At 40.4% G+C, this 13,701-nt stretch overlaps 1 protein-coding gene across 1 annotated transcript in view; it reads right to left on the bottom strand.

The window, feature by feature from the left end:
* LOC107734543 (zinc finger protein 827) overlaps window positions 1-13,701 on the bottom strand; it is an 88,362-nt gene that overhangs the window by 33,741 nt on the left and 40,920 nt on the right. Inside the window, exon 5 of the mRNA XM_016546533.1 lies at window positions 7,421-7,648. Within this exon, the coding sequence (XP_016402019.1) occupies window positions 7,421-7,648 (228 nt within the window). The remainder of the gene's footprint in view (window positions 1-7,420; window positions 7,649-13,701) is intronic.

Raw genomic sequence — 13,701 nt, 5'->3', positions numbered from 1 at the left:
GGGGGGGGGTGGTGGGTTCTTCCTTTTTTGGTTTATTTTTCAACAGGCACAGCGTTGAATTGAGAAATGCAAGCTCTCTAAGAAGGTTAGTATGCTAGTTAGCTGTTTGACAATTTGTACATTAAACCCGTTTTAAGACATTGCATCACTAAATCCCCCCCCTCCCCCTTTAATTTTAACAGCCTCAAAGCCCAGCTTTTGTAATGAATCCACAATCAACAAATCAAACTTCTTTCATCTATACATTTCTACATGGTTGCTGTTGAACTTGTAACACTCCTATTATTATGCATAGTCCGTGGGTTCATTTTTTGGGAGCACTATTATGGGCTAAATCGAGCCCATTTGTAAAAAGGTTGAATATCTGTCAGTAGCTGCATTTCCATTACCCTGTAAATTGCGCAAATTGAAATTGCGAATTGAAAATAAGCCTAATGGAAACACGTCAATTTTGCAAAAACTCCCATATATCGCAAAAAAGTTTTTACGCTTGCATGAGGTGGTTTTTCAGGCAATTCAAAAAAGGAATATTTTGCAAAACTGCAATGGAAACGTTTTTTTTTCTCGCATTAACAGGTTACATGGCGTACGTAAAAAGTCACATGATCATTCCTCAATGTACTATAACCTCCAAGAAACACTTCATATGTGGCTGCTCTCAAGTATAAGGGGCTTTCCCTGCCATTAATGCTTAGACTATTTACACTGCACACGTCTGCGGCGCGTTACGGCTCCGAAACGGCCACCGGAGCTGATTGCGGCCACTCTAGTCACTTGTGTTACCAGTCGCGCCACGGCACGTCCCAGAAGCTGCTCTCCGTGCTGCTTCTGTGAAGATACACGCATATGCCTCCTTCGATTAAATATAATGGCTAGTGTAGCCAAAATCCGTCAAAATCCCATCAAAATCCATTGCCATGACTTATCGCGAGAGGAAAAAATTACGTTTTAGTCGCATAACATCGGTTAATGGAAATGCCGTCATTTCGCAATACTTTTTTATCGACATTTATAAAATATCGCCAAAGTTTTGCGCAGATCTGTAATGGAAACGCAATTAGTTACTCTGTTGGTGGGTTATTAAATGTTCTTGTTTCTTAATAATCACTGAACTATGCACACATGCAAAAAAAATGTCTTTAGCCACTGCGACACATTTATGATTTTTAGCGTTTCATGCCACAACCCTAAACAACTCAGGACTTTCTTTGGAACATCAAGTCCATTGGTTCTGTTCCAAGTATCACCATTCAGGAGATCATCATCAATGATCACTCTATCAAAAGATTTCAGCATTGGTCAAATAGAAATCTTTTTAAGTTTAAGCTTAAAGACTCATAATGCCACATTCTGATTAGTATCAATATTTCTAACAAATAATGCTGCAGTAAGAGTCTTAACCCTTGACTGGCCCTTTGCAGTAAAAGAGCCCTTTAAAAAACGTATACATTCATAGGGTTTGCACTCCAATTTCAAAATACTAATACCAACTAAATAAATGAATATATTTATTTATTTAAAGCAATGCAATCTTAAAACTTCTCCCGTCTGTTCAGAAGTACTTGAACTTCTGTCTGGTTTCATTATTAATACCATGGTCAAAAGAGTGCTGCATCCAGAGTTTATCAGTGAGTCGAAAACAGACTGATCACCAGCTCACAGACTTTGAGGGCAAACTCTCCTTTTTGTAGACTGCCTCAGTTTTGGCTGTTTCTTAATATTGCACAGGAATAAAATAGACATATCAGTGCGGTCAGACCATCACATAATGCAAATAGAACTATCTATTCACATCCTGCACTGCTGATGTAAAAATGTAGGCTATGCCTGAGTTTAACATGCATAAATGTAAAATATACATTTTAAATATATATATAAAAAAATAAAAATCATAGATTGGTAATAAAATACAGAAAAATAACTTAAGTATAAACATATAAAATACTACGGAGCCCCTAAAGGGACATGGTGGTGGAAAAAAAATCAAGACTTGAATTAAATCACGATTCAAATGGATTCGTTTTACGGTGTCTTTATTTTACGTTTTACAGATTCGTTTTACGGCGCCTAAATCTTAGATTTCAACAAAAATATCTTAATTTGTGTTTTGAAGATGAATGAAAGTCTTATTGGTTTGGAATGACACAATGACATTTTTTATTTTGGGGTAAAAATCAATAAATCAATGCCACAAGGGAATGACTGAATACAACGTGGCCATGATTGAACTAAAACAATGTCAAAAAATGTATTTGTGGGAACAAGTTTAATTTGTGGCCATTGTATCTTGTTTCTTTTCCCTTTCAGTCATGTGCAGAGCTCCGTAATTTGCAGGATTTCTACTCAGGTAATGACTGTTATGGCGGCCCTACCTAAAAAAGTAATATATTTAAAGTACATTTATTTCATACTAGGTATAGTTAAAATCTATTTACATGTTTCCTGACATATCGCTCGAGACTTACTGATATAAAAATTATAATTAAAAACTGGATGTATCTCTATCTGTAGGGACAAATACAGGTTGCGCTGTGGAGGATGAGAGGATGGCAGTCCTCTCTTAGGTCCTGTATGCCCCCCGGTGCAGCACCGCATCAGGGTCCATCTGTTGAAACCCAGGAACCACCAGTGCGGAGGGACTAACACAGCAGTGGTAATTAGCCACAGGATGCAAACAGCTACCATCAAACAGATGTGGGGGAAGTCGACACATTGTTAACTGGTTTGATGGGGGGTGGATGGGGGAGGTGACCTACTTTAAATCATGTGAACCAACACCTCAAAATGGGAAAGCTGCTATCCACACCATGAAACAAACTAACAAAAATTGCTCACTGATGTCTTGTCAGGGTTTAAGACCAAATCGCTACAAGCCAACCAGGGTCAGGTTCATCATTTTTCGGTAACTTTCACACAATAGGACCATGAACTTGCGACCACTAATCACATGGACAATCCCTCGGGAGCAACTTGGAGATAAGTGTTATGAAGGTACATGAGCAGATGCAATTGTACTTCTGTGGCAGAGAAGAACTACTGTGTCGTGAACAATTTGGTCCGCCTGTTGAGTTCAGTATACACAGAACACCAGTGGGTAGTGATTTTTTTAAAGCTTTTTCAAACATTAAATTACAATAAGTATATAAAATGTCTAGCTAAGCATTTATGTAAGGTAAGCTAGCAGGCTAATCGGCTGGTGGTATGCTAAGCTAGTATGCATGGAAGTTAGCTTGCAAAACCTAAGCTAACTTAAAAACACACAAAGAACAAGGAATTTCACAATTAAAAAAAAATCGTAAAGCTGTTCATCATATAAAGCGATTGTATCTCTTCACAAGACTTGAATTAAATCACATGATTCAAATGGATTCGTTTTACGGTGTCTTCATTTTACGTTTTACAGATTCGTTTTACGGCGCCTAAATCTTAGATTTCAACAAAAATATCTTAATTTGTGTTTTGAAGATGAATGAAAGTCTTATTGGTTTGGAATGACACAATGACATTTTTTATTTTGGGGTAAAAATCAATAAATCAATGCCACAAGGGAATGACTGAATACAACGTGGCCATGATTGAACTAAAACAATGTCAAAAAATGTATTTGTGGGAACAAGTTTAATTTGTGGCCATTGTATCTTGTTTCTTTTCCCTTTCAGTCATGTGCAGAGCTCCGTAATTTGCAGGATTTCTACTCAGGTAATGACTGTTATGGCGGCCCTACCTAAAAAAGTAATATATTTAAAGTACATTTATTTCATACTAGGTATAGTTAAAATCTATTTACATATTTCCTGACATATCGCTCGAGACTTACTGATATAAAAATTATAATTAAACTTTATTTGGAGTACTACTTGTGCACACTTCACATTTCTTAATATTAAGACTGTGTTTTAATGTCACTATTAATGAGGAGTGTATGATTTAAGTACAATTGCAGGGTATTTTTATTAAGCACATAAATATGTAAATGTATTTGTAGTATACTTAGCATAAAAATAAATGTATTTCAAATACATTTTAGTATATTTATTTTTTACTAGGGGGATCAACAGTTTGCTAAGCAAATTAGCTAAATTCAATATGCACAACTTACTTGAATAAGTAAGAATAATTAATGCATATTTAAAAATAATTAGTTTATAATTTTTTGTTATAGCTAACATCATCTAGACTTTTAAATATTAGCACTAAAATGCTAAACTTAAGTACTTGTGTAAACCAAACGCGCTCAGTCAGTGTAGAAACTGGCTTTAAATGGACAACAACCACTGAAAAGGAACCATTAATATCATACCTGAGAAGCTAAATGTAAAGTTCTACTTCTTCTCGCTGCCGTTTCAGCTGATATTCTGCACTGCCACTCGTTGTTTTTGAAAACAGCGCAATGGCGATCATGTCAAGTATACACACTTAGTGAGAGTGCAATGAGTTTGCATGCAGTCTGCAGAGGTTCGCATTACAGTGCCAAACGACACTATAAACAACCAGTACAGTAACACAACCCACATTGCATGTCATGTAAAGCCATGTTAGACGGCCTTAAGAAGAAAGAGGGGGTTGTCAAGACATCCTCGGTCAGCAGGGCAGTGTGCTTATGAACATATGAGCCAGACGGAGACGACCTTCCCCCAAATGACCTCTCAAGACTGCACCACTGCATCACACACACAAGACCACAGACGATGTCATTGTTTCCATGGCATTGATCCCCAGCCTGCAGCTAGCAGAGCGCGGCTCTTTAGATCCACTTGGTTGCATGTCTGCACGCCGCAGTGGCCGCGCTGAGACGGATCTGCGAGGCCATGTCGTGTAAAACTGCTTCAGCTTGACAACAAACACGCTAATTGGTCCCTGTTCCTGGCCTCTGTAGACGGAGAGAGAGAGAGAGGCTGAGGAAACACATCCTGGAGGTGGGGTGAGCGGGAAAGAGGCTCTCGCTTATAGTAGCACATGGAGAGTTTTGATGTGGGAAGTCACGGAGACCTCTCAATGAGCTTTCCGCACACACATAATGCTCAACAACAAAGTGAGTGAAGCGTACTAGTCCTTTTCTCACGTCTTACTACTTTCCATACTCATATACGCAAAGACTTGCTTCTCTAGTTCATACGCACACTTTCACTCACTCTCTGGGGAAACGTGACCTGGGGCTGTGCAGTCAGGAAGCACACGTGTTAAAACCAGCTCCCTCTTGGCGCAGCTGAGTCACGCTGAAGTGTAAGGCATCATGGGGAGGAAGCAGCAGCAGCTGGTGTGTGGTGCCTGTCAAATGCGCTGCTTTAGAGTGAATCACTCCCTATCATCCTCTGCAATGGACTACTCTAGATCTTGCTCTCTCTCCCTTTGACAAGTGCTTTTCTCACTTTTCTGTTTGTCTGTCTCTTTCTCCAGCTCTTTTATTACCTTGCAAACACGTCTAAAATCCCACCTCTGTGATCTCACAATTATTTTCTCAAGACATGATGCATATAGGACTGTAGCGTTATACAAAAAAAGGAAAATGTGGTTATTTTATTTCACTTCCTTTAGAATGGATTCATTTTTTTATTGAATATTGCGGTGTTTTTTTAAATAAATGTTTTAGGGCTGGGCAATAAAGCTCAAAGTATACTTCAGCCGCCCACGTTCCGCAACGTTTTGCACACTGTCCGCGTGAAGTAATTTTAGAAATCAGTAGGGTCCACGGACATCTGAGCTCACTGTGTGTGTGCTGCCTAATTTTTGCGCATACAACAGCACATGCACAAGGAGAATGTTGTTGAGACAGGAGAGTCCACTAGGTGTCAAACTTGTCCATTTGTGCTCATCCGTGTTTGAATAAACGATGCGGACACAGCTGTGCACGAGACGGAGCAGAATGCGGAAAATGAAAAATGTGGTTATTTTATTTCACTTCCTTTAGAATGGATTCATTTTTTTATTGAATATTGCGGTGTTTTTTTAAATAAATGTTTTAGGGCTGGGCAATAAAGCTCAAAGTATACTTCAGCCGCCCACGTTCCGCAACGTTTTGCACACTGTCCGCGTGAAGTAATTTTAGAAATCAGTAGGGTCCACGGACATCTGAGCTCACTGTGTGTGTGCTGCCTAATTTTTGCGCATACAACAGCACATGCACAAGGAGAATGTTGTTGAGACAGGAGAGTCCACTAGGTGTCAAACTTGTCCATTTGTGCTCATCCGTGTTTGAATAAACGATGCGGACACAGCTGTGCACGAGACTGAGCAGAATGCGGAAAATGAATCAAAATTTCACTTTTATGTCGGCTTTAAGGTTGTCAATATTAGGAGTGGGAATCTCACACAATTTCGATTATTAAGTCTGATTCATGGAGTCACCTAAAAGATTCATGATACATATACATTTTTGTTATTGATTATTTAGCAGTACAAAGACAAAACAGTCACTACACATTTTGTCAAATTCAATTCGTTTGTCGGATTTGTTTTATGTTCAGTTCAAAATCATTAATAAAAGAATTTGTATGCATTGACTAATTGATTTTTTTTTAACCAATCTCTGATTAGGATGAGAAAATGAAAAAGCATTTATTTTTTTGGTGCTGTGGTTTCGTGTCTGACATGCGAGTTACACAAGTTCATGTCTGGCTCGCAACACTACCATGTTCAGCCACCTTCTCCCCAAATTTTCCTACCCTATCTCTACATTCTTATCAATAAAGCATTTTTTCCACAAATAAATTCCCATCTTTGTGGTGCTGAGTCCATTTCAACTGCATTTAAACACAAAAGTGTACACGAAGTGGAAGTGACAGAATACTTTTTAGACCTGAACTTTTTCAGTCCCCTTGTATTGTAGAGTTGAAATAAAGATTGGACCAGCGGCCCAAAACGGCAATCAATGGGTTTATTTTGGCAGAGGACTGCTCAGCATAAAAAGCGCATTGACTGAGCAACATGAAAAGGAATTGACCCTTTTCCTTCTGCCCAGAACACATGAGTGAGTGGAATGGACAGCAGCAGGTCAGAGAGAGAGAGAAAGTGCAAAATAAAGAGGGAGTGAAACAAGGAAAGAACGAAAGAAAGACTAAATTCACAGACAAACACAAGCAAATATAAACGACCGCTGGATTTTATGATGACCTGACAGCATTTTACATAATTTTACATAATGTATAGACATATTTCTGATGTGAATATACAAACTTTAGCTTATTCTATAACCTCAGTAGTACCGTTGCATTAAGGGTCTTCTACTGTACATATGACCTTAGCAATGTATCGAGAAAAAATAAACAGAATGCAAAGCACACACATCTCTCTCACACACACCCACTCACTCAATCCTCTGGCCTTTGAGTTTCCTCAACAGCACTCATGAATTCAAGCCTGAAAATACACACACACACACACACACACATATGAGTGCACGCACCAAAATACATCTGCTGACCTGAGAGCTTCATAAGCAGTTCAGAGGCCACTTTGACGTTGATGTCCTGGCTAAGTAGGCTGCTCTTGCCCAACATTGGGCTCCCCTCCTCTCGTGGCTTGGTGGACCCTGGAGGTCCTTCTTGGCAGAAGCTATAGCTTGGTCCCCTCTGAGAGCTGAGGGGCTCTTCCGCCTGGGGCTCCTCTTTGACACAGAATGGACCCTTTAGGGCCTCCTTCTGGTTCGCTGCTGTGGGGCAAGAAAAAGACAAGCAAAAGTTTTGAGAACTATGTCCTGAAGCCCATGTTTTTGTTGACAGCAACATGGAATGTGAAGATGTGACTATATTCCATGCCTTCTTAAGTCATATGATAGGTTTGTTTGAGGAACAGACCAAAAATTTGTGTTCTGCAGAAGAAATAAAACCATATGGTTTGGAACGACTTAACTGCAAGTAGAATATGACAGAAATGTCCTTTTTAGGTGAACTAACTCTTTAAAATAAGATATCCAAATATTATGGGTAGTTAGTTACTTAGTTAGTTGTGGCTTGTTAGTTAGTTTAGTTAAGTCAGCATCAATGCAGAAGATAATTTGGGGGATTTTGTATTTGCTTCTTTTAATAATTATTTGTTTAGCAGTCTAGCTTTGGCTCCATATTAAAAGAAAGGAAACCTTTTGAGAAGACAAGATAAATAGATTAGGAATCAATAGGCTAAATTGTCTTTTCAAATTTGGAGGACATGATGAGCCTTCTGTACTGGACCGAAAGCCCAGTGGAAACAATTTCACAAGCAGTTTTATGGAAAATATGGACTGTGTTGTTTCTGAATCATCAAACCGTGTGAGCATCTAAAAGTGTGTTTATGCTGACTGTTTGTAATTGCACAGAAAATGATTGGTGATGATATATTTCTGCTGAATTCAGATGAGAGTAAGACACATTTCTTTTCTCACTCAATACGCTGTAAAAGTGGGCCATTTCTAATCAGGCTTCAATGAATAATTAATATTAAGACATGGAGCCCCTTCTTATCCATGCCAGGAACAGAACACCGGCCACTGGTTCTTTTTGACACACACGTTTGTTTTCTGTGATGGTTATGACTTTGTTTTTATACTTATCTAATGATATTTTCTTTCCCCTAATAGTATTGCTAACCCTTTTGCATTTTAAGATTCAAAAAAAAAAAACACACACACACCGTTTTAAAATAATTGTGGTCAGTAAGATTGTTAAATGTTATTGAAGCAGTCTCTTATGCTCACCATTTATTTAATCAAATTTACAGTAAAGACAGCAATATTGTGCAATTTAATTATCAATTAAATGCTGAAGTAAGTATTAATTTCTTTCAAGTGTTTGAACGATAGTGTACATAAGGTTGGGTTTGGGGGGATAAACTGAATGAATTAAGCACATCTATTACGCAAAATAAAGGTACAATCAATCAGTCAAAGATCCAGATCAAATGAGTTTAAGTGAAGGGTTACAGTACAAATGTACATATTGATGATCCAGAAAGTGTTAATGGTGCATTGAAAAAGGTGAAAGTGCACAATGGATCAGACGGGAAGCTTCGTGTTCTTTTGAATTTGCTATCTAACTAGGTGTGCAGATTCCTTTTTGCTTTTGTTTTAGATTTTAATTAAAACATGATTTAGTAAGTTCATTAAACTGTTCTTCTTGTGGATATTGCTGGCTGGTACCCACAATGCAGGTGATTTCAGGTTTTAATAACCTTTTAGGAACATTTGTTCCCCACAATGTAGGTAAAACCTGAACCAGAACTATAAACACACCTCGCACCATACATGCGCTATAAAAGCCGGACCTTCTTCTCTTTATTTACCAACATAACACACAATGACATGAAACTGCCACAAAAAAAATATATATATATTTTATTTACTTGCTCAATAATTGATTTCTGGTCATTTTCAAGTGGACAACTTTTTTAATCAAAATGTCATAACTCAATCTTCCGATGAAACAACTTCTCTCTGGTGACACATGTCAGATTTCACCAATCTGTGACGAGTGGGGGCGGGGCCGAGAGCCGTGGGAACGGAGCGAGGCCGGTGGAGTAATTGATAATGAGCGACACCTGCACCACTCACCGGTCTCGAGTCCCACGGAGGAGCTCCGGAAGGATAAAAGGAGTGACGACAGTGAAAGACGAGAGAGGACCAGGCCTGGATTGTATTTTGTGTTTTTGTATTTTATTATTAAAGTTTTGTTTAAGTGTTCGCCGGTTCCCGCCTCCTCCTTCCCGTGACTACGAACTGTGCCGAAACCCGGGAGGAAGGAGGGACACGCTGTCAGAGAGCCCTCGCTGCTGAGGGGGATCGCGGTGCTGAGGAGATCGGGCAGCAGGAACAAGCGGAGAGACCGCTGGTGGCTGCCCGAGGCGGTGGTGCTGGAACGATGGAAGATGAGGTGGGACGGAGAGCTCGCTGCCGCGCTCCTGGGTCGAGGAGGGGTGGCTGCCGTCCGAGAGGGAGCGGAGGAGTCGGCCCCGTTCGCCAGGAGGCTGGAGCCTGCTGCCATCCGCCATGATTGGGGAGGAGCAGGGAACGGGGGACTCGCTGCCGGCTGCCCTCAACAGGAGGAGCCATCGCCGTCCGCCAGGAGGCGGAGGAGCGGTGGGCCGTCCACCAACGATGTCCAGTACCATCGCATGGCACCGCGAGTGAGAGCCTCTCAGCCGGTTGAGGACCAAGCGGCAGTGTGTCCGGGAACCGGACCGATAATTTTTTTTCTTTTTTTTCCCTCTCTCCCCTCTCTCGTATCTGTCTCACCTCATCCTTCCGTCTCCTTTTCTCTCGCCTCGTCTGTCTGTCCTTACCCGACCAAGCGGCAGTGTGTCCGGGAACCGGACCGATCATTTTAATTTATTTTTTTCCTCTCTCCACTCTCTCGTATCTGTCTCTCCTCATTCTTCCGTCTCCTTCCGTCGAGGGGCGATGGGGGTATGTGACGAGTGGGGGCAGGGCCGAGAGCTGTGGGAACGGAGCGAGGCCAGTGGAGTAATTGATGATGAGCGACACCTGCACCACTCACCGGTCTCGAGTCCCACGGAGGAGCTCCGGAAGTATAAAAGGAGGAGTTACGACAGTGAAAGACGAGAGAGGACCAGGCCTGGATTTTATTTTGTGTTTGGTGTGCGGCAGTCATCCGCGAGGGGCTGCCGCTTTACTTTAATTTTGTGTTTATTTTATTAAAGTCTTAAGTGTTCGCCAGTTCCCGCCTCCTTCTTCCCATGACTACGAACGTTGTTGCATAATCATTAAAAGAAGTCCACTTAAAACCGCCCCTTTCTTACAACTGACCTCAAAATCCATCCAACCAACCAACAAATAAACATTTTATTTTCTTTTGATAATCCATTTCGCTAAGAATATACATCACAATATGGAAGAAAAATCTCTTGCTACTTCTGTTTCATTGTGACTTTAAGAAACAGAGCCTATTCACAAAACGTGATGATGCATTTTCAAATTATTAACATCGTACATCTAGCAAATTTTTTATATTGTCATTTTTAAACATTTTATGTACATTTTTATGTACTATACTTTGTGTTTTATTACCTTTTTTTTCTTTCTTTTAAAGTAATAGAAATGCTAGCTTTTTTCTTTTGCTCTTGGAGAAAATGGGAAAGTAAAATGATAAAAAATGACCACTATAGAAGTTTACCCACTTATGGTGACTTCTGCCTTTGAAATCCCCGTAAATGTGAAAAGGGTCCATCTTTTAACTACTCCTTGTGGAGTTGATTTCAGGTTTTACTATCATTGTGGGGACATTCACTCCAAACACACCTTTTCCATTTTTTAAAATCTTTCATTAACACACACTCTACATTTACTGTAGGCCTACAAGCTTTGACATACATTCACAATGTCAAAATTGCTCTACCTATCTCAGATCTCCATATCACACTTCCTCTCCTGTTCAGTCAGTCTTTTCTACGCAAGTGCCTGCCCATCCTCTTCCCTCCCTCCCTCTCTCACTGTTCCTCCTTTCATCTCTCTTACAGATCATCAGTGATCACTCACCCCTCCTGTCTCTACCACACTCCCCTCAGCAGTCATCTGATCTCCTCACCACCCCAAATCTGAGTACATGCACCATCCACAACGGCGCTGACTCTTCTCATCAATCTACATGAGCTGATCACCGCCTCACTCCGATGACTCTGATTAATGGTGACGTGCATCCGCGACAGCACCGAAGGTACAGTCAGGTTAGGGGACAGGACACGACTACGAGCGAAAGATCGTAGAGAGCCATTGGGAGAGTTTATGACCTTCACGTGGAGAGTGCAGGCGGTGAACGAGGTGGCGGCGGGGGTGGTGAATGTGGTGGCACCGGCTGGAAATGTCACCAGTCAGATGTCAGAGGACGGACTTAGCGTGGTCCGGTCAGCACCTGGAAGGGCATCCTCTAATTAAGAGCGTGTCGGGTCGCGTGTCCTATCAGGCAGGGACAGGGTGTACGGCACGCGCATAAGCGCCCTCTCTTTCGAAGACATGTAGAAAAGTACAAGCCGGAGATGTGAGCGTGGAGAAACAAAGTCACACCACTCTGGTGACCTTTCGGTTTGCAGCTAAAAATAGAGCAAAATTTCCATTCGAATTCATGTTACAGAGAGCACTGAATAATTTATCAGCTTAATCCGCTAGCCAAGTTTTTTTTTTTTTTTCCCTCATAAGGCATGAATGTCTCCAAAATACCAAAATTAAGCTCAATGAAAATTAGCACTTTCTATTTACCGACTGTTTTAATAGACTTTCATAATGGAGTAATCCCAAGTGCCTATCTTGATCTTTCAAATTCTCTCCTGTCATCAAATCATCTTTGACATAATGTTTTCTACCGTGGAGGTCTTATGTGGAAGCTGCCATCTTTCTAGCTCCATTTACACAGTCAGTGTTCAGGATTGGCAAAAGCATTTCCAAACAAACAGGTGTGACTCTTAAATTGTGCTGGTCATATAAAAGCACACAGAACCGCTTCTGTGTGCTTTTATATGACCAGCACAATTTAAGAGTTGTGCTAAAATACTGCATGTATGAACAAATAACTGCAGTCATGCCCCTGTGAATATGCATGTAACCATAGCAACAGTGACTAAATGATGTATCATACAGAGTATGTGAACGGAGTGGAGCGGCAACAATTTCCCCTCCGCGCTCCGAGCATTTAATAATCACTCCGCTCCAACTCCACTCCGGGTTCACCATTTCCCGCTCCCGCTCCACTCCTCGCTCACTGATATCAGAAACACCGCTCCGCGGCTAAAGTATTTCAGTATGTTTGAAATATCACAGTTCTTCTGTTCATAAAGTATATTAAAAGAAAAAATAAAATAACAGGAGAGTTTCAAAGAGGCTTATTGGAACACCAGTGTGCAAACTTTTTTCCTACCACATGACAAGCTAATAACATGGTTGTCAGCATTAAAAGGTATAATTGCTGCTTTTTGCAGTGCAAATATTTGTGATGAAACTAACAGTATGTTTTTGTCAGTTATTTTACCTACGGATCGCTGCATTTCTTACAGATTTCTGTTCATTTGAAATCAGATAGGCCTACATACAGATGAAGTAGCACTGTAAGATTACATTTGTTTGAATGCATTATTGAGAGAGCAATTGTGTGTGAATAAGAGTAGTACCACCTGTTTAAATCATGCTTTCACCTGAAAATATTCAATATCTAGAAGGAACAAACAAATTCCTTGAGAACTTCCCGCTCATGTCCATTGCCGTCATCCTAGTCTTCACATGTTTTCTGATTTAAGTGATCTCTATCAAGCTAGCTAAATAGGCTATGTTTAATATGTGAATTCTTGCTAAATATGCAGTTATTTTACGGGCTGTTGGCATGAATTGTACTTGTGATGGAGTGGTGGTGGAGCACTCTTGGAGCAAGTGAAAACCACGACGTTCAATCCTCCCTCCATTCAAAATTACACCGCTCCACTCCGCGCTCCGCTCACATACTCTGGTATCAAAGATGACAACTTCCATAAACCAGAAAGTCTTACAACTGCATCCAATCAAGAAGTAAGTTCATCAGACATGTTGTTCCAAACATGTATGACTTCATTTCTTCCACGGAACAAAAAACAAGAATGTCAGTAACGAAAAAGTTTTGGTAACCATTAAAAAAGAAAAAGAAAAAAAAGAAAGAAACACTGAGACATTTCTCACAACCCTCTACAGTGCGAGTAAATCACTCGCATATGCGACTAAATCTTCACTCTGGCGACTAAATGATGTCTAATATTAGC

This window comes from Sinocyclocheilus rhinocerous, unplaced genomic scaffold, assembly GCF_001515625.1.
Source record: "Sinocyclocheilus rhinocerous isolate Xijiao unplaced genomic scaffold, SAMN03320098_v1.1 scaffold580, whole genome shotgun sequence".
In the NCBI taxonomy this organism is placed as follows: domain Eukaryota; kingdom Metazoa; phylum Chordata; class Actinopteri; order Cypriniformes; family Cyprinidae; genus Sinocyclocheilus; species Sinocyclocheilus rhinocerous.
Note: the sequence above shows the minus strand (reverse complement) of the source record. Positions and strands in the feature narration are given on the sequence as shown.